Source organism: Rutidosis leptorrhynchoides, chromosome 7, assembly GCF_046630445.1.
Source record: "Rutidosis leptorrhynchoides isolate AG116_Rl617_1_P2 chromosome 7, CSIRO_AGI_Rlap_v1, whole genome shotgun sequence".
NCBI lineage: Eukaryota > Viridiplantae > Streptophyta > Magnoliopsida > Asterales > Asteraceae > Rutidosis > Rutidosis leptorrhynchoides.
The window spans coordinates 14,426,100-14,448,934 of NC_092339.1; the positions used below are offsets into that span (position 1 = coordinate 14,426,100).

At 34.6% G+C, this 22,835-nt stretch overlaps 1 protein-coding gene and 1 long non-coding RNA gene across 4 annotated transcripts; both read left to right on the forward strand.

Annotated features, from left to right (window-relative positions):
• Positions 1 to 4,062: 4,062 nt before the first annotated feature.
• Positions 4,063 to 8,140, forward strand: LOC139857350 (BRAP2 RING ZnF UBP domain-containing protein 2-like). The gene is made up of 12 exons (XM_071846094.1): positions 4,063 to 4,413; positions 4,621 to 4,736; positions 4,832 to 4,940; positions 5,025 to 5,136; positions 5,529 to 5,626; positions 5,880 to 5,986; positions 6,069 to 6,294; positions 6,694 to 6,747; positions 6,907 to 7,056; positions 7,143 to 7,207; positions 7,361 to 7,415; positions 7,839 to 8,140. The coding sequence occupies exons 1-12, from the start codon at positions 4,165 to 4,167 to the stop codon at positions 7,932 to 7,934; spliced, it is 1,437 nt and encodes a 478-aa protein (XP_071702195.1). The 5' UTR covers positions 4,063 to 4,164; the 3' UTR covers positions 7,935 to 8,140.
• Positions 8,141 to 9,806: 1,666 nt separating this feature from the next.
• On the forward strand, positions 9,807 to 18,075 carry LOC139858715 (uncharacterized). Of its 3 annotated transcripts, none has more exons than XR_011763050.1 (7): positions 9,807 to 10,508; positions 11,083 to 11,170; positions 11,909 to 11,986; positions 12,455 to 12,732; positions 15,645 to 16,129; positions 16,470 to 16,535; positions 17,816 to 18,075. It is a non-coding gene; the product is annotated as an uncharacterized lncRNA (long non-coding RNA). The 3 variants fall into 3 exon arrangements; XR_011763049.1 differs by lacking the exon at positions 11,909 to 11,986 and having other exon boundaries at positions 9,807 to 10,194; positions 10,300 to 10,508; positions 17,816 to 18,072; XR_011763048.1 differs by lacking the exon at positions 11,909 to 11,986 and having other exon boundaries at positions 17,816 to 18,071.
• Positions 18,076 to 22,835: the final 4,760 nt, after the last annotated feature.

Consider the following 22,835-nt stretch of genomic DNA (forward strand, 5'->3'; position numbering starts at 1 on the left):
TTTACACAAATATATATATATTAAAAATATAGCGTTTCGCCGAGTCCCCGGCAGCGGCGCCAAAAACTTGATGATGTAGCGTGGGGGTACGAAATATACTATATATTTTTATTACAAAATACGTTACGAATTACACAAGTTTTAATTATTTATTTACAGATGGGATATACCTAAACCTTGCTACAACACTATAGGCAGTGTACCTAATCGTATAGTATAGTTTTTAGTAAGTTCGGTTCGTTCCACAGGGAGACGACTTATTTTTACACTATATTTTTAAACAATTATATTTGTATAAAATATATTATATATAGTAATAATATATAAAAGGGGGTTTATCGTTTAATGACCGGTTTGTCGATTTTAAAACTTAAGCGTAAATATAAATGACAATAATTAAAGTGCGTAAAATAAATAACAATATAATAATTATGCTTATTTAAACTTCCGTAACCATGATGTTTGACGTTTTGATTATTTATTACTCTGGGTTAATTGTCCTTTGTCCTGGATGTATTTGAAACCTATCTGGTTTTTGTCCATAATAGTTCATCGGTCATAATTATAAAATGCTCGGCAAATTTAACGTTATACCCGAAGTCAAATATTCCAACTAATTGGGGATTCGAACTGTAACAAGGTCTTAATACTTTGTTTAATGAATACACCAGGTTATCGACTGTGTGTAAACCAAGGTTTTAATACTTTGTTAACAATTACACCAATTACCCTTGAATGTAATCCACCCCTTTTTTTAATGAGTCCATTGACTATTAATCCATCCCCGTGTCCGGTCAAATGAACAATAATTTGTATTTATAAATATCCCGCCCATCGTATCCGATTAAGCGTATGTGGTTATATATAGATACGTCAAATTGTAACCTTTATATTAAATTAACGAGGTATCGTTAATTTAATATAAAGCCCATTAATAGCCCATAGTCTAATTTCCACAAGTGTCGTTCTTTTGTCCAAACTCCAATTATGGTCCAAAGCCCAATTACCCCGTCTTTAATATTTAGCCCAACATCACGATTACTTCGGCTCTAATAAGCATAATAATAACTTAAGTACGAGACATTAATTTAAAAAGGAGAACATAGCTTACATTGATTATTTATCGCGTAGTGTTACACGGACAGAGCTCCGACTTTAAAACCCGTAAAATAACCTTTGCATAACCCAAAACTAATTTAATATAAAACTACACTATACTATATATATATATATATATATATATATATATATATATATATATTATTATTACAGAGGAGTATTACTATTATTATGTTTTTAAACTCGATCAGAAGCCTGGTATTTATAGATGTGGCCTGAGTTTTGGCCCCATGCGATCGCATGAAAATTATGCTTCCAGGCCATGCGATCGCATGGCCAGCTGGATCCAGCCACATTGCTTTGTTTTCTTCTTTGTCGACGTATTATTTAAATATATATAATATATAAATAGTTTATATAATTATTTAAATATTATATTATATTCTTGTGCATAGTAGACTTGTAATTTTTGGTCCGTTGAGTCGGGCGTTGATAGTTGGCTTAGGTCCCGGTTCTGGATTATCGAACGTCCTTTCGTACGATTTAATATCTTGTACTTTGCGTTTTGCAATTTGTAATTTGCACAAAAAATTATTTTCCTTAACTCCCAAAATCCGCGCAAGTCTTTTAACTCAATTTTTGGGACGCTTTTGAGTGCACTATGGCTTTAAGGACCCTTTTCCAGTTTTAGGACGCTTTTTCTTCAATTCTTTAATCTTCGTGCTTTTCGTTTCGTAACTTGTACTCTTGTCAATTTTAGACGTTTCTCATCATTAATTTGAACCACTTGAATTGTATCTTGTACATTTGAGCTTTTTGAACGTTTTTGTCTTCGAATCTTCGTTTTCGCCTTTATTTATTTAAACGATTACAACTTAAAAATAGAATAATTGCAACTAAAAACTTTACATATTGGGATGATATTGCGACTAAATATATGTTCGTTTGGAGCACTATCAGTTATATTTATTATTTATATTATTATTATTATTATTATTATTATTATTATTATTATTATTATTATTATTAAGATTAATATTATTATTAATCTTAATATTATTAGTAGTATTATTATTAATTAGTATTATACATAAAATACTACAACGAGGTCATGAGCATGTCACTTTCAAAACGAGTTCTTAAATTGGTTATAGCTATGGAGGTTATGGGTAATATTCGTGGGTATTGTTCGCAAGTCAAACCTAGTGTTTATCATCTCTGTTGCGTCTACGTACTTTCCTGCAATATTGAATCACAATATTGATACGTGAGCATTCATATCTTATCTTTTATATATTAATATTGTATCCATGTCTAGTGCTCGAGTATATATGTTTATGCATGCTGGTATGCTTTAATTTTGTCATTTGATAGTTTATGATGAAACACGAATTTGATACATATGCTACTGATAAAAAGTATATGATATGCATGTTTCTGGAAAGCTGGCGAAAAATCAATAACTTTTCATTTAGAAATCGCGTAATTTCGATGAACGAATTTAAAGATATGGTCAACTGAATTATAATTGACGTTAATTGAAATTGCTTTTGAATCTGCAATTGATATTTAAACAACTTGTTTATGAGATTGATAAATTGGATTTTAAATATTACCAGCCGAGTAAATGAATTCTTATATAAGACATGTCTCGTTTTGTTAAACAATTGTCAAAACTGATTATTTTATCATATTTTAAAGCCTTATAAAAACTATAGTTTAATTTTACAAGAATTGAGAAACTATGTGAAATGTTAAAATGTTTCGATTGCCATGATCATTCAACTATTGTATTGAGTCAGATTGACTTTTTGAAATGACTTTTGATAACTTTTGTATGTCGATCTCGAGCATTAGGATTGTGATACACTATGACCTGACCTAACTTGATAGACATTTATTGACCAACATATGTTCTCTAGGTTGAGATCTACGGTTATTTGGTATTCCGAGTTTCGGTCACATTTCGGTGAACGACTTTATCTGCTGCTAAGGTGAGTTTCATTTGCTCCCTTTTTAATTGCTTTTGTAATCTATATTTTTGGGCTGAGAATACATGCACTTTATTTTAAACGCAATGGATACAAGTACATACTAAATTCTACACCGAGTTTGAACCGAAAATCCCTTAGCTTTGGTAACTAGTAACTGCCGGTTATAAGAACTGGTGGGCGCGAGTAGTAGTATATGGATCCATAGGGCTTGATATCCCCGTCCAAGCTAGAGCACTAGCCTTTTAACGGACGTATGCTATTTGAGAAGCATACACGTTGGTTTGCGTGTATTATTAAGATGATTATACAAAGGGTATAAATTATATATACGTTAAGTTTAGTTTCCAGGGTGCTCAATTTCGTAGAATCTTTTGATAAACGTTTCGGATGAAACAACTGAAATCTTGTGATCCACCTTTATATACAGATTATGCGAAACATTAAAACTATGAACACATCAACCTTTGTGTTGACACTTTCTAGCATGTTTATTCTCAGGTTCCTAGAAGTGTTCCGCTGTTTGCTTATATGTTAGACAAGCTATGTGCATGGATTCTTACATGGTATATTTTTCAAGGAAACGTTGCATTCACCAAATCATCACCATGTATCTTATTTTGACTGCATTATCAACGGAAGTACTATTGTAAACTATTATTTACGGTGATTGTCTATATGTAGAAATCATCAGATGTCGAAAACCTTTGATTTAAATATTCATTTATGGTGTGCCTTTTTAAAAGAATGCAATGTTTACAAAACGTATCATATAGAGGTCAAATAACTCGCAATGAAATCGATGAATGACGTGTTCGTCCATATGGATTTGGAGCGATCGTCACAAGTAGTATTAAAGCTTGTATATTCTTTAATTAAATAATATAAGTGGTTCTCAATTTATTTGAAGGAGTATGTCATGATTAGTAGTGTTTAGTTCTCGTATCAGTAGAAATGATGATGGGCCGCTAACGTGACTTCCAGTTTCGGGTTGCACTCAACCACTCTTAGCTCGCGGTCTAACCGCCTCACGATTAACCTTGTTCTCTTTGAACCTCATCGAGCAAGCGTGTATGATCAGTCAGTCATTCTAACCGGGAAAGAAAAAAGCACAATGTCGGAAGCAACTTCAGCAAACGCAATTTCGATTCCTACATCAACCGTCGCCGATGATTACTTCCGGCCGTCGTCCGTCAGTAAGCTTCCGATCACCGATGTCGGTGATTCATCCTCCCCATCCTCATCCAATGCTTACGTAACTCAGGCCTTCCCTTTCTCTTCCGGAAACCCTAGAATCGAAGAAATCAGAGGCGTGATGCAACTCTTTCTAGACGACGCCGTTTCGTCATCCTCCAATTTACCTGTAAATTCTCACATGTCTAGTACTATTTTCTATAATCATATGTTCTAATTTTTCGCTAATTAATTAGATTATATGTATTCGTATCTCAATTTATTAACTGCAGCATGATACTGGCTACTAATAACATGTTCAGTTTGCTAATTAACAATCGATCACGATACTACGTGATGTTAGTGATGATCTTTTAATTTCTCTGATATTGTTTAGGTTGGAAGAATGCCTCTTATATGTGTACTTGGAGTACCAAATCACATGACGTATGCCGACTTTTGTCAGTTTTGTGGCTCTTTTATTCATCATATCTTGGACATGCGCATAATCAGGTTGCTATTTACAATTAATTTGCATATAGTACTCTGTATAAAAGCTTTTATTATATGACCTAGCTTATGTTATTGCTTAACGTCTTGTGTTTTAGGAATGATGGAATGGAGAATTGTTACAGTATTTTGGTAAGGTTTGATGAGCAAAAATCAACTGATGCATTTCATAAGCATTTCAATGGACGACGTTTTTCATCTCTGGAGGTTTCTATTCTTCTTTAGCTATAGTTTGTTTGAGAATTAGTGGTGTATATATGCTTTGTAGTAAATTGTTGTGGTTGATTGCAGACAGAGTCATGCCGTGTGCTTTTCACGGTTGATGTGCAATATACAAGCTCAATTGAACACGCACATACTTCTGCTGCAAATACAGAGCAGCCTTCTTGTCCAGTCTGTCTCGGTAATTTGTAACTTCTGATTCCACACTTATATGCTATTTTTACCAAAGAAGGAATAAGGTGTTACATATCGTCAAGTGTTTATGCAAATCTATCATAACGTTCTGACCCTCCATTCTAGCTTTATAGTCCTTTGTTTGACTTGATCTTTATTTTGATCAGTGTATTATCTCTTTGGCTTCTTTATGTTTAATAAGTTTTCTGTTCCCTTCTTAAATACTGCAGTATTTGGTTTATTGATGCGCTTGAATGTATTTTTACGTTGCATCCAAGAAGTTTTATGAATGTCCCCATGAAACTGTCGATATTCATATCTGAAAATCATGAATTATAGAACATAAGCTGTTTTTCCTTCTATGTGAATTATCACATATTAACATATCTTTCTATGTAGAGAGATTGGACCAAGATACGAGTGGGATTTTGACAACTATGTGCAATCATTCATTCCACTGCTCGTGTATATCGAAGTGGACGGACTCTTCATGTCCTGTAAGTATAAGTGTAGTGCATACCGTCTTATTTTGTGCCCCCTTTGATGAGTGATGACAAGCCTATAGTAGTTTAAAAGTTGTTTTGTACTTGGCACAAGTTCAGTTAAAAACATATCTAACATGTTGATATCAACCTTCCCGTTTGAACCTTGTTTATATCCGTATATAAGGTCAAGGGGAGCGCATGATTGATAAATAGTCAATTGTGGGTGTCCATGTAGTTGTTCTTAAAACTCTCAATATTATTGTAGGTATGTCGATATTGCCAACAACAACCTGAAAAGTCAAAATGCATGATCTGTCAAACCTCAGAAAATGTCTGGATATGTCTTCTTTGTGGCTTTGTTGGATGTGGCAGGTGACTCGTTGTTACTTCATTTGTGATTTAATCGATGTGCAGCATCATCCAGCATGACAACACAATGTTGATTGTGGTGTAGGTATAAAGAAGGACATGCGATTGAACACTGGAAAGAAACACAACATTGTTACTCTCTTGAAGTTGAAACACAACGTGTCTGGGATTATGTCGGAGTCAATTATGTCCACCGTTTAATTCAATCTAAAACGGATGGAAAACTGGTGGAATTGAATAATTACAGTGAGCGTAATGACGGTGATTGCCCTGGATTTCACGAGGCTCTTTTGAATAGCCGAGTTGAATCTGTACTATTACTTTCTGTCTTCATTTTGAATTTAAAATTTCGGAAGTAATAATTTGAGGTGGAAAATGGGCGGGTTGGATAAAGGGTCTAAAAAGGTATTAGTGTTACGGGTTGAAACAAGTCAGGCGGGATTGACATGAAACAGTTTGTCCAACTTTTTATTTTAAATATTTTATATAACTGTGAAGTTTGATAGCCAAGGCTTAGTATTCTATAAAACCTAATATTTTAATTAAAGTTACTTGAGGTTCTATACTTACAAAATACAAAAATTAAGCAATTTTTGACTTGTTTGATCCATTAGAGGTATAGCATAACTCAATTGACCCATTTATAAGTATATGGGTCAACTGCCTCTTATGGTGCAAATCACGAGTGATCACTCTTGTTTTATTTGCAGATTGTTAACGAGTATAACGAGCTTCTTACTACCCAACTCGAGAATCAAAAGACTGTAAGTTCACTTTTATAATTCACAGGAATGAATTAGCATAAAGTTTTTCTTTAATTTTTGCACTTATAAATTATTATAATATTATAATACTGTTTAATGATGCATGTATTAATGAATGAAATTAGTGCTTTACATACTGGATTTGTTTCTTTTTTGCAGTATTATGAATCTTTACTCAATGAATTTGAAGAACAAAACGAGAGAGATATTTCAGGTGCTGTAAAAGATTCTTTAAAGCACAATACAAAGTTGCAAAAGATGCAAGCCAAGCTAGATAAAGCTCTTAAAGAGAAGAAGTTTCTAGACGATGTAATTGTTTATCTCCGTACTGATTGATTGATACGTACACGAAAAAGAACAAAAATCAATAATAATATTTTTTGCGCTAATTGTAGATTAACGAGAATCTTTCGAGAAACAAGGAGATTTGGGAAGGGATCATTTTGAAATATCAAGAAAGGTATCCTTAACACATTATTTTTGCAAGAGATCTTTAATCTTGTTTATGTTCTTTTGATTAATTTTGTAAATAAAACTCAAGTTTGATAAATAGCTAAGATTTACGTGTTCCCGTAGTCATTTTTTCTATGAACTTATTATTGTTTATTTGTAGGGAGAAAGAGGCTTCAAGGCTCAAAGATCAAAAGATACAAGAACTGGAGGCCCAGGTACAGTTCCACATTGATGATTCTTCTAGCTATTTAGACTTGTATTACGTATTTATTAGAGGTGGCAAAATGGGCGGGTTTGGTAATGAGTTGGAAGAGGTTCTGGTCAGGTTGTCCAGGCCATTGATATATTTATTTTCTTATTTATAATTTATAATTATAATAAAAGTTAATGTACCACAAGCGTTGTGGAAACTATAATTTTTAAAAGTGTTGTTTGTTTGATAATGCAATTTATGAACTTATTAAGCATTTGGAAACACGTTGGCCGATTTTCGCCTGGTCAACTGATTTGTTCCGCTTCCCTTTTTTTTTTTTTATCCAAGTCTAAAAAACAGTACCATTTTGTATCCAAAAATGATAATGATAATTGAGTCGAAATTGTCTCTTGAAGTATTGCTGATCTTCCTATGTGGTTCTCAGCTTCAGGACTTGATGTTGTCTCTTGAAGAAACAAACACAGAACAATCACACAGAAGGGATGGGGACGTTTTATCACTACAGATGAAGTCCTCGTGAAAGTTTAAATGTTAAGAAACCGGTGGATGGATAAAATGAACTTTGTATTGAATGATATTATACAAGTTAACGTAAATAGGTGGTAGTTGCTCTATTTGGTATCTTTCCAAATTCCATAGGTTTTTACTTCCTTTCATTCCAATTCACTTGCAACAACTTTTTTTTATTTTTATTTTTATGAAGACCTTTTTCTAGGCGTTGAACCACCTACATTAGACACATATGTTGTGGGACAAGTATTTTTTTGGGTATATATTGGTTTCCGATCTGCTTTGCGATCCGACTTATTCCAGGCAACCACCCGTGCAAGAATAGTTCGGAGTCATCACGAATGAACCTCTATGAACAAAGGGGAAACATTTGCACTAGGAGAGATTCGAACATGGGACCTCTTGGAGTTTCACCATTTTTAGAGGTAAAGTTTGACCAATAGCTACCACCCTTGTGGTATTATGGGACAAGTTGGTTATACGTATTTTCGCATGTACGAGACCTTTTTTAGTGAAAAAAACATGAATTATAAATAAAAGAGATTGAAAAGATCTACAAGTATTACAATATAATATTGAGTCAGGCTCGACTAAGTCAATAAATCCAATGATCTATTTGACATATATAATGAAGATAAATCAAATTACATCCCAATACGTTGCACAAATACAAATCACTTGAAAACCAACATGTGAAACCACAAGTGAAACTCCTCACATAGTTTGACCCTGTCAAAAATGGCATCGAACGTCTTTGAAGACTTGAAGAACAACCAACAAACCGATTGCATCGAAATAGCAACAACTACTGCAACTTGACCATACACAACTTTTCTACAGAGAATGCTTTCATATGCTATTTTTTGTTAGGTTTGAGACTCATGTGATGTAATACGTGTTACAGAGTAAAATGCAAAATAATCAACTGAGATGTTTAAACATAAAATCGCTCCTCTCTCTCATAATGTTTACATGTGATCGTTAGTTAAAAATTCAACATTTGCTAATAAATATCGGTTAATCGACATATAAATATAAATTTAGTTTCATGATTAAAATACTCCGTATAGGATAACAATGCAAACTATAAGAAGAATGTTTGGTTTGCTGTGATCGTGTTGTGAACTCGTACTTGCTCTCTGGTTTTTATGTTGCTAAAGGTTTACCTTTAATGAAATTTACCTAATCTTTTTTACGATTTAATTTTTTTTTTTGAGGAAAAAAAAAAAAAACTACAGTATAAGAAGAATGTAAAACATAGAAATATTAGGACATAAAACCCTAGAGTTCTACCTAGGGATGGCAATGAATCGGATATGGATCGGGTGGTGCCGTATCCATATGCATATTCATTTAGTTTTTGTTCATCCATATTCATATCCATATTCATTTAATTTCAGTTCATCAATCCATATCGATATCCACTGAATTAAGCGGGTTAATGTATATCCGTTGGATATTCAAAAACTATTATAATATTTCTGAATATCTACAAAAACGTGTACTTTTTGTCGAAAATAGAACACAATTTGTTGAATTTACCATCAAACATAGATTATGACAAATTAAATGTGTAATTTGTATGTTTATCTTGTTAGATATAAGTGTTTTATTATAAACTATCATAGTTAAAGTTAATTTATTATATGGTTGTAAGCAAAATGGATGTATAACAGTAAATGCATTTTTAATAGTAGACGTGTATACATATATCTATATTTATGTATTAACATATGTATTTCGGGTTTTAATAGATATATCCATGGATGATACTTTCCATTTAGGTTCGTATATATCCGTATCTATATACATTTAAGTTCATCCATATCCATTAAAATACACTGGATCGGGGGTGACCATCGACATCCCTTGGCCACTTCTACCCTTCATCATTTTCTCTCTCTTCGTTTTTTTCTCAGGCACAAAACCCTAGAATTCAAATTGTTGGTTTAGATCCGACTGTTTTAGCTTTTCCGGCCACTCGCTTCTTCCTTTCAGCAGTTCTTCTCCATTTTTCCTTTTCTTCCGCCTTCTTCTTTCTCTCCTCCATTTCCGGATATTTGGCCATGTTTTCAGCCGTATGACTTTTTTTCCCAGCGCCGGCCAACTGGCGGCGACTACTTTGGTACTTAGTGGGTTGTTGGGTCTGGTATGGTGTGGTTCGGCTTTCTTCATCGCAGATCTATTCTGAGATATTCCATTCCGTTTTCCGGTCACCTGATCTTTGTTTCGTTCGACACTCTTTTTTCGTCTCTCTCAACAGGCGACGAGTAAGGGGTTGTTTCTTTCGCTTGTTTCTTGTCGGTTTCCGGAATTTCTGTCGGTGCCTCTTTTTCCGGCGGTTTTTGGGTTCACCGGAGTGTTATTTTTTGCAGGTTTCCGCGTTTTCTAATCCCTGGTTCCCGTTTTGCTTTTTCACCTCTGGTTATTTCTTCCTTGCCGGAATCTGTCTCCGGCGCTCGTACCTTTTGCTGCAGTTTCTCCACCAGAAGCAGATTCTGTTAGCAAAAGCTTAGCTTGACAATTTGTCTTTCATCTGATTTATCGGAGTGGATTTTAGAGTATTACCAAACCCTAAACCTAGGTATGAAATATTTTACTAATTCTTAAATTGCATTTGTTCTGATTTTTAGATCGTGATAGCCAAGGTTATAAATAACCACCACGTTCACAGGAGTGTAGAAGCATGTTTATAATTTGAAGTAATAAATAAATGTTGTAAAAATAGTAGTGTTATAAATTTAAATGAATTTGTATATTTGTTAATGGGCTATGGTTTTGTAAATTGAATTCTCAAGTCGTGAAAGAATTTTATTGATGTAGTGTTATTGATGGTGGAAAACCGCATAGTGGAACTTAAGGTGTACCTTTACTCGTGTTGTATGGTATATCATATTGTACCTTTATTTGCGTTGTGTGATATAGCTTAGTGTAATACGGAGTAAGTAATATTGAACTAATTGGTCTGTTATATCTGTTATATCTGAGTATTCTTCTTGCGAAATAACGATTGAAGTTTCGTTAATGGATTTAGCAAACATGAATAAGTTACATTGATGCGATGTTGTTGGCGGTTGAAATTCGTAAAGTCTTTGTTCCATATTGCATATACAAGTCTTTATCTTACATATTGAAGTGTTTATTATCATGTTTCGTAGGGGAATCAGAAGTATGAAGGGGAAGGAGAAATCAAATTGAGGAAGAAGAATAGAGTTGCTTGTGGATGTATTACTACACAACGAGTTGGTGAGTGTATTACTTTTGACTATTTGGAACCTTGTAGTAAGATTGAATGCAAGATGCCATTTTGGGTTCCGACATCTTTGAATTGAATGTGGTTGGATAAGATGGTTCGGGTCAAAAAGTGGCGAAATGGCTTACTAAGATCTGTGAAATTTTCATGAGCGGGAGGTAAAACTTAAACCTCGCGGTTGCGAGCTGAGTACTCTCAGCGTTGCGAGCAAAGCTTATTCCCGTGGCGATAGACATTCTCGCGGTCATGAGAATATGGGTTTTTGGCAAAAATTTAAAGATTTTAGACCTCACATTTTGGCTTGGAACTGAAAAAAGCTGAAAAAAATATATATGACCGGGTTTTATTTTGTATTTATTTTTTCGTATGGATGTATGTTTGGATATGTAACTTTTGAATGCTCATTGTAACATCTCCTAGCTAGATCTAGGAAAGCATGAATATATGAGTCGGTAAAGAAAAGTCTTTTATTAACAAACTATTTTAGGCCCACCTTAACCACAATAAGTTGTGCACTTGGGTTTGGCCCATCCGTGTGTTTGGACTATGGTTAGGGTTATGGTGCTATGGAGCCATATGCCCTGTATAAGCAACTTTTTATGTGATAGAGGGGAGATACCGAGCCTTTGTTTATTCAAAAATAAATCTACACCGACTTAGACCTAACTTGCATGTTATTTCAAATTATTGTTTTGTTCATCCTTTATTTTTTTAACTTATTACTCTTCTAGTTGAAGGTGTTTGTGGACTAGAAAAAGAAAACGAGGAGAAACATGGAGAATCTTCTTGAAAACTATCCGAATATAATGGTTTGTATCTCACATTTAGGACAATACCAAAATATACTAAACACATATTCATCGTAAGTCGATGTCCAACGGAATGCCCACCAGACCTACCCTTACAACCTCTAAAATACATACCTCTTCATATTTAGAGCAGTTTTGAGTATCCAATCATTTACTTCAGGAATGAATGCAACTTCCGTTTTATTAATTCTTTCAATATAAATACATATATACATATAATATATAAATATAAATGAATGAAATGAGATAAAATAACACCACATCAAAGTGATTCACTTTGTAAATAACAATTTGGTACTTGAACAATTCGAAGAAGATAAAATTGGACACACCATACTATATACCTTTAATCTTATGTTGATCTTCTAAACCTAGATAATGGTTTAGAAATTATTAACTTTGTAATCACCTAGATAATGTTTTAGAAATTATCAGTAATTAACTTCGTAATCTTCTTGCTTCTTTGAGGTTGAGGTTGATATGAAGCCTGGTGACCGTCAACACCTTGAACGACGTATTGGAGCAATTATTAAATCCGAAACTCATGATTACGACGGACCCGCGAACATCAAATTGGAAGAACAGAATTTCGTTCGTATAAAAAGGGAGGACTTTAGGATCGATGGTCCTGATGAGTTTTCCTTGTTCAAGAGTGACTTCGTCAATCGAGCTGAGATCGTTCGCAAGGACATATTCTTCTAAAAAGTTGCTTACATCTCTCACAAACTGGATAATGTCAGCCACAAGTGAGTCAAAATCTCACCTAGTTTCATGTTGCATAGAATGGAATAGAATTATCGTTATCATTTTATAAAACAATAAATACGAACATATATACTTATAATTAATGGCTCTATTAATCGAGTCAACAAGCGTCGATTCATTGGCGACTTGTCGGCCGCTTGGAGCCTAAATTGAACTTCAGGAAGGTTTGAAACCCATGGAAAATTTGATTATACCATTTCTATGACGTCTCCTTTTTTTTACCTACTTATTGGCCAGAGGTCCCATTTGAAAGCAATCTCTCTATCCATAGAGCTTTCTTTATTTCTTCTTGTACCCCACATATGTGGGATTAGGTTTTGTTGTTGTTGTTGTTGTATACTTATAATTAGTTGAGACATTCTTTGACGGTGGATTTATCAGTTTCTGAGGTATTTTACATCTTCAAAGTCCTTAGGTACGTCATCAATGTTGTCGGCTTCTACCTCTTTGCGTACATCATTAAACGCATGAACACCCTTGCTATTGCAGTAGCGTATCAACCGAGCTAACATCTTGTAGTTCAGCCTTGAAAAAAAACATAAGATGATAGAAACATAAGATGTTTCATCAAGCTTTTTTTATCTCGTCCTGAAATATACAACATTACGACAGCACGCAGTGTTGGCAATGACATGCTGGAGGGCGAGCTTGACGATGGGTTTGAAGGCGGTACCGTTAGGAATCTTCTTATTACTTAAACTCCAAAAACACGAACTTAGAAAGAAAAAAAGCAACCTGAAATTGGTACTTACGTCGTGTTTCTTTGAGTTCTTCCTGGAAACTAAAACCCGATAATTTGGGTATTCATGTTCTCCAATGATGATGTTGTCTGAAGTTAAATTATTATGTAAAAAGTCTTGCTTGTGAAAATATGATAACCCTTTAGTTATATTTTTGTAGTTAAAAATAGTAATAGTAAAGAATATTTAATAATTTATAAATAGCTGTATTCATAAATAGTATACGGAGTATGTTTTTTATTGCTATCTAAACAAAGTTTTTCATAACTCCATAAAGGTTAAACTTCTATCTCGTAAGGCATCCCATATTGTATCGACAATATATATTCCTCATAGTTTTATCACTCAACTCGAAGTCCATCAGCTAATGGTCTTCTTATTCGTGGTGCTTAGCATCGAAAAACTTGACAATTTTAACACGGATAGATGTGTTGGCCCACAACTTTTTGTATAAATTAGCATAACATGATAACTTCATAACAATCCTAACTGTTACCTTTATGTCATCAAAACGTCCATGATACCGATGAATTTTTTCATCGTTCAGGACCCTTTTCTCTCCATTTGCATGTTTGTCTATTGTTATATCGATTGAGTGAGTCGTGGCAATCCTCCTTTGGAACATAATTTGATTAAACATTTCGTCACCAAATGTAGGAATCTCCAAAAGAAATTCAAACTCGCCCAGTAAAGATTATGATATACCAAACATTGGTCATGAATGTTTCTTCTTTAAAGATTTCTTCATTCATAAGGACACGTTTGATCAAATTATGTTCCATAGGTATATTGCTACGAGTCACTCAATCGAAATAACAATATACAAACATGCAAATGAAGAGAAAAGGGTCATGAACGATGAAAAAGAAGTTCATTGGTATCATGGACGTTTTGGTGACATAAAGGTAGCAATGAGGATTGTTCCGAAGTTATCATGTTATACTGATTTATACAAAATGATGTGGGCCAACACATCCGTCTGTGTTAACATTGTCAAGTTTTTCGGTGCACAGCACCACGAAAAGAAAAACCATTGGCTAATGGCCTTCGAGTTGGCGGATAAAACTCTGAGGAAATATGTTGTCGATAGCATATGGGATGTCTTACGAGATAGAAGTTTAACCTTTGTGGAGCTATAGAAAACTTCAGGTAGTAATAAAAATAATACTCCGTATACTATTTATGAAGTATAGCTGTTTATAAATTATTATATATTTTTATTATTATCTATTTTAGTTACATAAGTATAGTTGAAGGGTTTTCATTTTTTCACAAGCATGGTTCTTCACATAATAATTTGACCGCAAACAACATCATCAATGAAGAAGATGGAATACTCAAATTATCGGGCTTTAGTTTCTGGGAAGAACTCACAGAAGAAACACAAAGTACCAATTTCAGATTGTTTGTTCTTTTTGTGTTTTTGGAGTTTAAGTAGTAAGAGGATTCCTAAGGATACCGCCCTCAAACCTGTCGTCAAGCTCATCCTTCCGCACGACGTTGCCAACGCCGAATGCTGTCGTAATGTTGTGGCATATTTCAGGACGAGATGTAAAGGGTTTGATGAAAAATCTTATTTTTCTATCATCTTATGTTTTTTTCTTTCTTCCAGAGCCGAATTATAAGATGTTAGCCCTGTTGATACGCTATTGCATTAGCGGGGGTGTTCATGCATTTAATGATATACGCCTCATTGGAGAGGTAGAAGCCGACAATCTTGATGACGTACCTGAGGACTTTGAAAATGTTAAATACATCATAAAACGGATAAATCCACCGACAAAGTATGTCTACAACTAATTATAAGTATACAAAAATAACAAAACTCAATCCCACATATATGAGGATGTAAGATGTAGACAATTCTTCTCCTATTTCTGAAAAAGAAGTGATTCTCCGCCCAGAGAGATAGCTTCCTAATGGCACCTCCGGCCAATAAGTAGGTAAAAAAAAGTATGAGATGCCATAGAAATGGTGGAATCAAACTTCCATGAGTTTTAAACCTGCCTTAAGGTCAATTTAGGCTATAAGCGGCGGTCGAGTCGCCGATAAATCGACGCTTTGTTGACTCGATAGAGCCATTAATTATAAGTATATATGTTCATACTTATTGTTTTATAAAATGGTAATTTAATTTCATTCTATGAAACTAGGTGAGATTTTGAGTCATTTGTCGCTGAAGTCCATTACCAACACTATCCAGTTTGTGAGAGATGTAAGCAAATTTTAAGAAGAATATTTAAAAGGGACAAAAATTTATCTTAATCAAGATCATCGTGATGTGGTAAATGGACGTCGCCCCATCAAATTTTTAGTCAACGACATTCAGAAAAATTCAGACGGCAAGTGGACCGACGCCTTTCTTGTTAATTCTATTTATGGGATGGAGAAGGATCACAAGAAGTACAACGATCCGACGTCAATTTTGCAAGTACTATGCCATATAAGTAATTACGCTGGTCATACCTTTTCAGTCAGCGAGTCCAACAGGATGGATTTCGGTGTGACTTATGAAGCAATACATCAATCTTCACGAAAACGACTCACTAGTATTAGACATCTACAATATTTTGGCACCTAACGTGACAACGACAAAAGTAGTCTCCTTGCCAGCAAATGTTTTGGAGTGCTATGCCAGGTAATTAAATGACGCTTTTATATAATTCGGCTACCGTGGCTAGGGGCTAGGGCTGTTGAGTTGAATCACATAACATAACAGTCAAAATATTCCATCCTTAGCTCGATAGTTTTTAACTTATAATTTTTTTTAATAAAACTACATAAAAAATTTAAGTTGTCTGTTCCTTTGACCAAGCCCGAAGGCTCGTACATACAAAAATTCAAAATCTAGATAAACTCGTTTATATATATATATATATATATATATATATATATATATATATATATATATATATAAAATATAATATAATATAATATAGTTGAAGATGCGGTTAACGAATATGGTGTTATGGTTGCAGCTGATCCCACTGTTATCACATATCAGACTGGTGCTTCTATCATTTTAGGAAAATTGCTTTTATCAGGTACTGTGTTTGTGTTATATGCAAGTGTCATTTGTATTACTTAGGGGGTGTTTGGGGTAGCGTTTTGATGCTGATTATTTGATTATCACGTTCTAGAAACGCAAATAATTTTTTTAAAGTGTTTGGCAATCTTACAAGAAAATTGATTTTTCACGTTTTAATTGCCTTCAAAACGTGTTTTTAATAATCCACATACTTGTTACTGTTTCTAAACGCAATTATCACATCTAATTTAATTTACAAGCGTACCCTTTACCTATACGAAGAATCTGTTCCTCTTTTTCAATTCATGCATGACACATCTCTTTATGAATTACAATAGAATATAAGAAGTACTGTATCTACATTATTATTGTGTAGACGGTATATGTTACTACGTAATATTTTTATAATATATAGAGTACTTGATAATAGCTTGAACAATTCATACAATATGTTTATTACGTGTACATCTTAAACCCTTACATTTTTTTTAGAAAAATGTCCTTTTTGGTAATTTACCTTCAGATTATGAAATAATTTGATTTTCCCAAACACTAAAAAAACTGATCATCTGATTATTACGATATCAAACAACATAATCAAATCCAAACACCATTCAGTGAAATCACGTTTTGATAAAGCTGATTATTTGATTATGATTATATAAAACGCATAATCAATTTTCAAAACGCAAATGCAAACACCCCTTAAGTTGAACTTTAGTTCTTAGATTCTTTGATAGGTTCTTTATGTTATAAATATTATGATTCCATTAGCAGTGTAAGTATTAAGGTGTTAGGGGGTTGTTTTGGGTATATTTTTACGTATTTTTTCTGATAAAAACGCTGCTACACGAATTGAAAATCCTGTAATATTAATCTTATTAGTGTTGATAGAAAATTTTTATGGGATTAGATCACAGTATGGCATTTATACACTGAAAGAATTATACAGTATTAGTTATTCTTCTACATTCTGGTTGCTTTTTAAGTGTGCCCAAATGGGTAGGGGATCATTAGGTCAGGTTGTTGATAATTTTTTATTCATAAGAGTTAATCTACTACATTATGAAATGAACTTTTTTAAAATCATTTGAAATCCCTTTGACCGATGTTTGCCCGGTCAACCAATTTGTTCCACTTCCTTTTTATCCAAGTCTATATCTATAAAAAGTTTTTTTTTTTTTTTTTTTTTTTTACTGGTATACAACTCTAGTTGACTAGTTTCAGGGTAAATGGGTTGAAATTGTTGATTGATTTATCAATTACAAGTATGCAATGTTTCTATGTGGTGCTCAGCTACTGTCGATTTGATGTTGTCGAGAAACAAATACTGAACAATCACCAACTTCACAAAGAAAGGATGGGGACGTTTTATCTCTACAAATGAAGTGCTCGTGAAAGTTTAGCTGTTTAGAAACTAGTGGCCAGATAAATTGAACCTTCTATCTATCTACTCTACTAAATGATTATATTCACATATTGAATGTAAATAATACTATAAGTGTTAGTTGCTCCATTTTTTAATCTTACTTTGAATCCATACATTTTTTTTACTTCCTCTCATTCCAGCTTAACCCTAAGAAGTTTTGTTTTATTTTCCAAAGATATAGGCGTTGTGCTGCCGATCTAAGACGCACATATGGTTGCTATTGTAGGACAAGTTGATTAATACATATTTTCACCTGTTTTAAACATGGAATAGTAAAAAAGAGATTTGTGGGATTATAGCCGATGTTAGAATAACTAACAAAAATGATGCAATAATGGTCCCTTACATTATACTGTAATAATTTAGTTTAACAAACAGATGTAATATGGGATGGTCTAGATGGACCAAGAGATGTAGAGACGGTTATATGATTACTTGAATAGTGGCGGATTGGCTTGTTACTGTTTATAATCTCTACTGGATGATAATAGTATTCAAATATTGAATGTAAATAATACTCACTCTTGTATGCGTCAACAATGACATAGGGGTCGTTTGGATGTGCGATTGAGAGTGATTATGTGATATTAAATAATTACAAGCGAATACAAAATTGCAACAGATGCAAGCCAAGCTAGATAAAGCTCTTAAAGAGAAGAAATTTCTAGACCATGTAATTGTTTTTCCTCCCTACTTCTTGTCTTGTTGATTCATACAAGATTAAGAACATTTTCTTACTAATTCTTTTTTTCCTTTTGCACTACTTGTAGATCAATGAGAATCTTTTGAGAAATAAGGAGATATGGGAAGGGATCATTTTGAAATATCAAGAAAGGTATCCTTAACACATGTAGCTGCAGCTTACACTTACACGTGATCTAGGATTTTTGCAAGAAATAATAAAACTTGTTTATGATCTTCTAACTTTGTAACTAAAGCTCAAGTTTGATTAATAGCTTAGGTTTATGTGTACCATATTCATTCTTTTTATGAACTTATCTCGCTTTATTTGTAGGGAGGAAGTGGCCTCAAAGCTCAAGGATCAAAAGATACATGAATAGGAGGTCCATGTACATACATTGATGATTATTCGAGCTATTGAAATTTGTATTTCGTAATTATTGGAGGTGGCTAAATGGGCGGGTTGGTAATGATTTGGAACAGGTTCGGGTCAAAATTGGTAGCTTTTAAGTATACCTGGCAAACGGGTCGAGATGGGTCGGGTTGGGTCAAAGATCAAATGGGTTCGGGTCGAAATGGGTCATGGGTTGAAACGGGTCAGAATTAAAATGGGTCGAACGGGTTGGGTCGAGTCCCGGGTCGGTTGGGTCGGGCTAGTAAAAAATTTCTTGTTTGTATTTTTTGATGTATCTCTTCCGAACACGAGCCCCGAAAACGGGCGCCAAAAACGCCCGCCGAAAACCGGCGCCGAAAACGCATGCCGAAATGGGGCGCCGAAAATGCGCGCCGAAAATGCGCTCCGAAATCGCCCGCCGAAAACGAGCGTCGAAAAAGGGCGCCGCGCAGAGAAAACGCGCGCCGAAATCGCGCCCTGAAAGCGCGCCGAAAAACGCGCGTCGAAAACGCGCTCCGAAAAACAAATATTTTGAAGTGAACCCATTTGGACCCATTTGGGTCTTTAAGATATTTGTTATATTATGTGCTTTGACCCATTTGTGTCTTCAAGTAAACCAAATGGACCCATTTTTAAGACTTTGGGTCCATTTTGCCAGGTCTACTTTTAAGTGGGCCCAAACGGATTATAGCTCAAGTTTGATTAATAGCTTAGGTTTGTGTGTACCACATAGGAGTTGTGAAAAGTATATTACGGAGTATTAAAATTGTTGTTTTTCTTGTAATGCAATTTGTTTGTGAACTTATAAAGCGTTTGAAAACACTTTGGTCTATGTTTGTCGTTAAATTGTAGGGTAAAAAATAGTTTTAATAATTTGTCGTTTTAATAATTAGGCAAGCTATTTTGTTCCGCAGGCAGGCCAACCAGGCTGTGAGCACAGTCGGAACGGGCTTCCCAAAAAGCCAGCCCGGGCCAAGGTGATTTCTCATACTTACGTTGCAGTATTGAAGTTTGTCAAGATCCAAGATCGTTACTGTTGAAAACTGAAACATAAGCATTGGCTCCCAAAAATTTGAGACCATTCACATATGTACTGCGTACATTATAGCGCACCTATTTGCTAAATTATCAACACATACTCATAAATACTGATATGTTAATAATCCGTTCCACATCGATTTAAGACTTCACATACATTTGAGTGTCTTTTTCTTTCGGCGAAAAAAGAGAATATATTAATATAAAGCTTCATCAAATCGATGAAAGCTACCGATTACAAGAGAACGACTAAACATCGTCTTGAAATAAATTACAACAAAGAGTGCAAACTAAAAAACCGATTGACAAAGAAGAAACGGATTTTGTTCCCAAACGTAAGTTTGAAGGCCGTGAACGAATTATTGATGTTTAGACCAGAAATATAAGAAATATAAGAAGATTGAAGTCGGATTCTTGATACCATGTGAAAGAAACGAGAGTTTATGTCGCCCAATTTTAACCATAAAAAACGAGAGTGAAGACGATGTTTTGATTCAATTCTGATTGATAACCTCTTTTTGATTAATTTCAACTCGGCAAGAAACGCCAATTCGACATCAGAGAGATCACGACATAGAAAGCAAGTTTTGAGTGATTTAATTTCATTATCACATAGCTTGAGTTGAGATTCGTCTTGATCTTTATGAGAGAAATTCCAAACTTTAATACCACCCTTTAACAAACGTAGTTTCTTTGAACTTTAAAGCTTGAGTTGAGACACATTTGAGTGTCTTATAACTTTAAAGTTGTGACTAATCAATATTATAATAATTGGTACCCATAAAAATATGGCTCCATCTCTCTATCCTTCCAACCTACATTCAAACAGCATAAACCATCAACAATTCAAACCTTTTTTTTTTTTTGAACGGCAAGCTTGAATCAGCGTATCATTTATTTCAACGACACTCATCATTTGCACACACACGCGCGTTCGGGCAGGAAACCCGAACCACACTCTGAGGATCCGACCCTTAAACCATCCCGAGGGGCAGGCGGGCCGGACCTTAGTCCCGGAGCGGGTCGGTAAAACCTTCCCTCTGGGCCACCTTCAAGGAATATATTTCAATTCCTGGAGCGGGCGACGAGGTTCGAACCCGAGACCTCTAGCCCGGCGAGTACACAAGTGTAACCGCGGTACCGCTGGACCGAAGATCCGTTGGTTCAACAATTCAAACCTTCATACCCCAATTCCATCCCCATTGAACAACAGATTCCCTTCACCCCTAATCATCAATTTTCGTCATTCCCAAAAAAATGTACTGTATTTTTAGGTCGATTATCAAAGTTTACCACAACAGATACAATTTACAACATCCTTAAAAAATTTGGAACAATCAAAGATATCTCATGAAAGCAGGATCGTTCTTTTGCTTTTGTAAAATTCGACGACAAGAATCAAGCAAACAGTGTCGTTTCAGTGATGAATGGTAATATCATTAATGGGAGGTGCCTTTATGTAGGAATCGGCAAAAAGGATCTTAATACCACAATCACACCACAAGAACAACCTGCACAAGATTCGAATTTACAACCCAATAGTCCAAACACGAACTTCAATATCAATCTTTCTCCTAATCAAGAAACATGTGATCGTTTATCATAGTGGTTATTTTTGATAAATGTTCAATTAAATCTCTTAAGTTATTTAAATGGTGGAAAAGCCATTATATTGCAATCTCGTCGATCTCTGCTTGGGACCCATATGCTTATATCGTTCAATGTAGTGACGAGCAGAGCTACAAAAGAATGACTATGGGTCCAACAATGAATGAACTAAAATCTATGGAGGTTATTCCAATGATCCAGAAGAAGAATAGTTTTTTCAGAATTACCAAAGTTATGATCGAGGGCATTCCGTTCAACAATGGCTCTCCTAATTGCACTATTGAAGTGGCGAAAAACTTTGGTAGAGTTATTCACATTGATTGAAACTCCAATAATCTCAAACGAGCCGATGTGATGTATGCTTCGATTGAAGTAAACGATCTGTTGGACGGTAGCCTACCATTTTGACGAACATTTAATGCATGTGAAAATTATGAAGTTGAAAGAAGAATAGTATGGCTATGTTTTGTGGTATGTTTTCATACATTGTGTTCACATGTACGTAATACACGTGTAAGATGCATTATAAATACATGGCCATGGAGAAGGTGAAGATCATCCAAAAAAATAAGATCAAAAAGAAAAACACAGTTGATCGATAATATCAACGGAGAGTGTGTATTTGTGAGGTTGAGAGTTTTATTCTTGTAAGGAGTGTAAACGAGTGTACGGGAAACTTAGATTTTATACCAAAATCTAAGGGGCTTGGGTTTGGGTTTAACTCATAGTGTATTTTTCTTGTACCGGGTTCTTTTATATTATACGAATAAAGGAGACTCTTGGGGTGGACGTATGCAGGGTTTGCCGAACCACGTTAAATCGTCGTGTTATCAGTTACTTTATTTGCTTTCTATTATTTCTCGCAAATTTGTCTCAAACAAATTATATCCTCGCTTCCGCTGGTGTGGGTGTGCTAGGCAAATTGTCATAACAAGTGGTATCAGAGCGTATCCAGGTTTATCGGGTAGTTTTTTGGTTTGAGATGGCGGGAAATAGCGGTATGCAGTTTAAGGTGGAGCCATTTAATGGAACCGGGAATTTCACCTTGTGGCAAGCAAGGGTGAAGGATGTCCTGGTTCAGCAGGGCTTGGCAAAGCCGTTAAAGGGTAAAAAGGACGGCAAGCCAGAAAAGATGACGGATGACGATTGGAATGACATCGAGGAAA

Bases quoted from the DNA above. Each gene is read 5' to 3' on its own strand.
- LOC139857350 (XM_071846094.1), top strand. From the start codon at position 4,165: ATGTCGGAAGCAACTTCAGCAAACGCAATTTCGATTCCTACATCAACC. The intron at 4,414-4,620 runs GTAAATTCTCAC...GATATTGTTTAG, and splicing joins CGTCATCCTCCAATTTACCT to GTTGGAAGAATGCCTCTTAT. The intron at 6,748-6,906 runs GTAAGTTCACTT...TCTTTTTTGCAG, and splicing joins AACTCGAGAATCAAAAGACT to TATTATGAATCTTTACTCAA.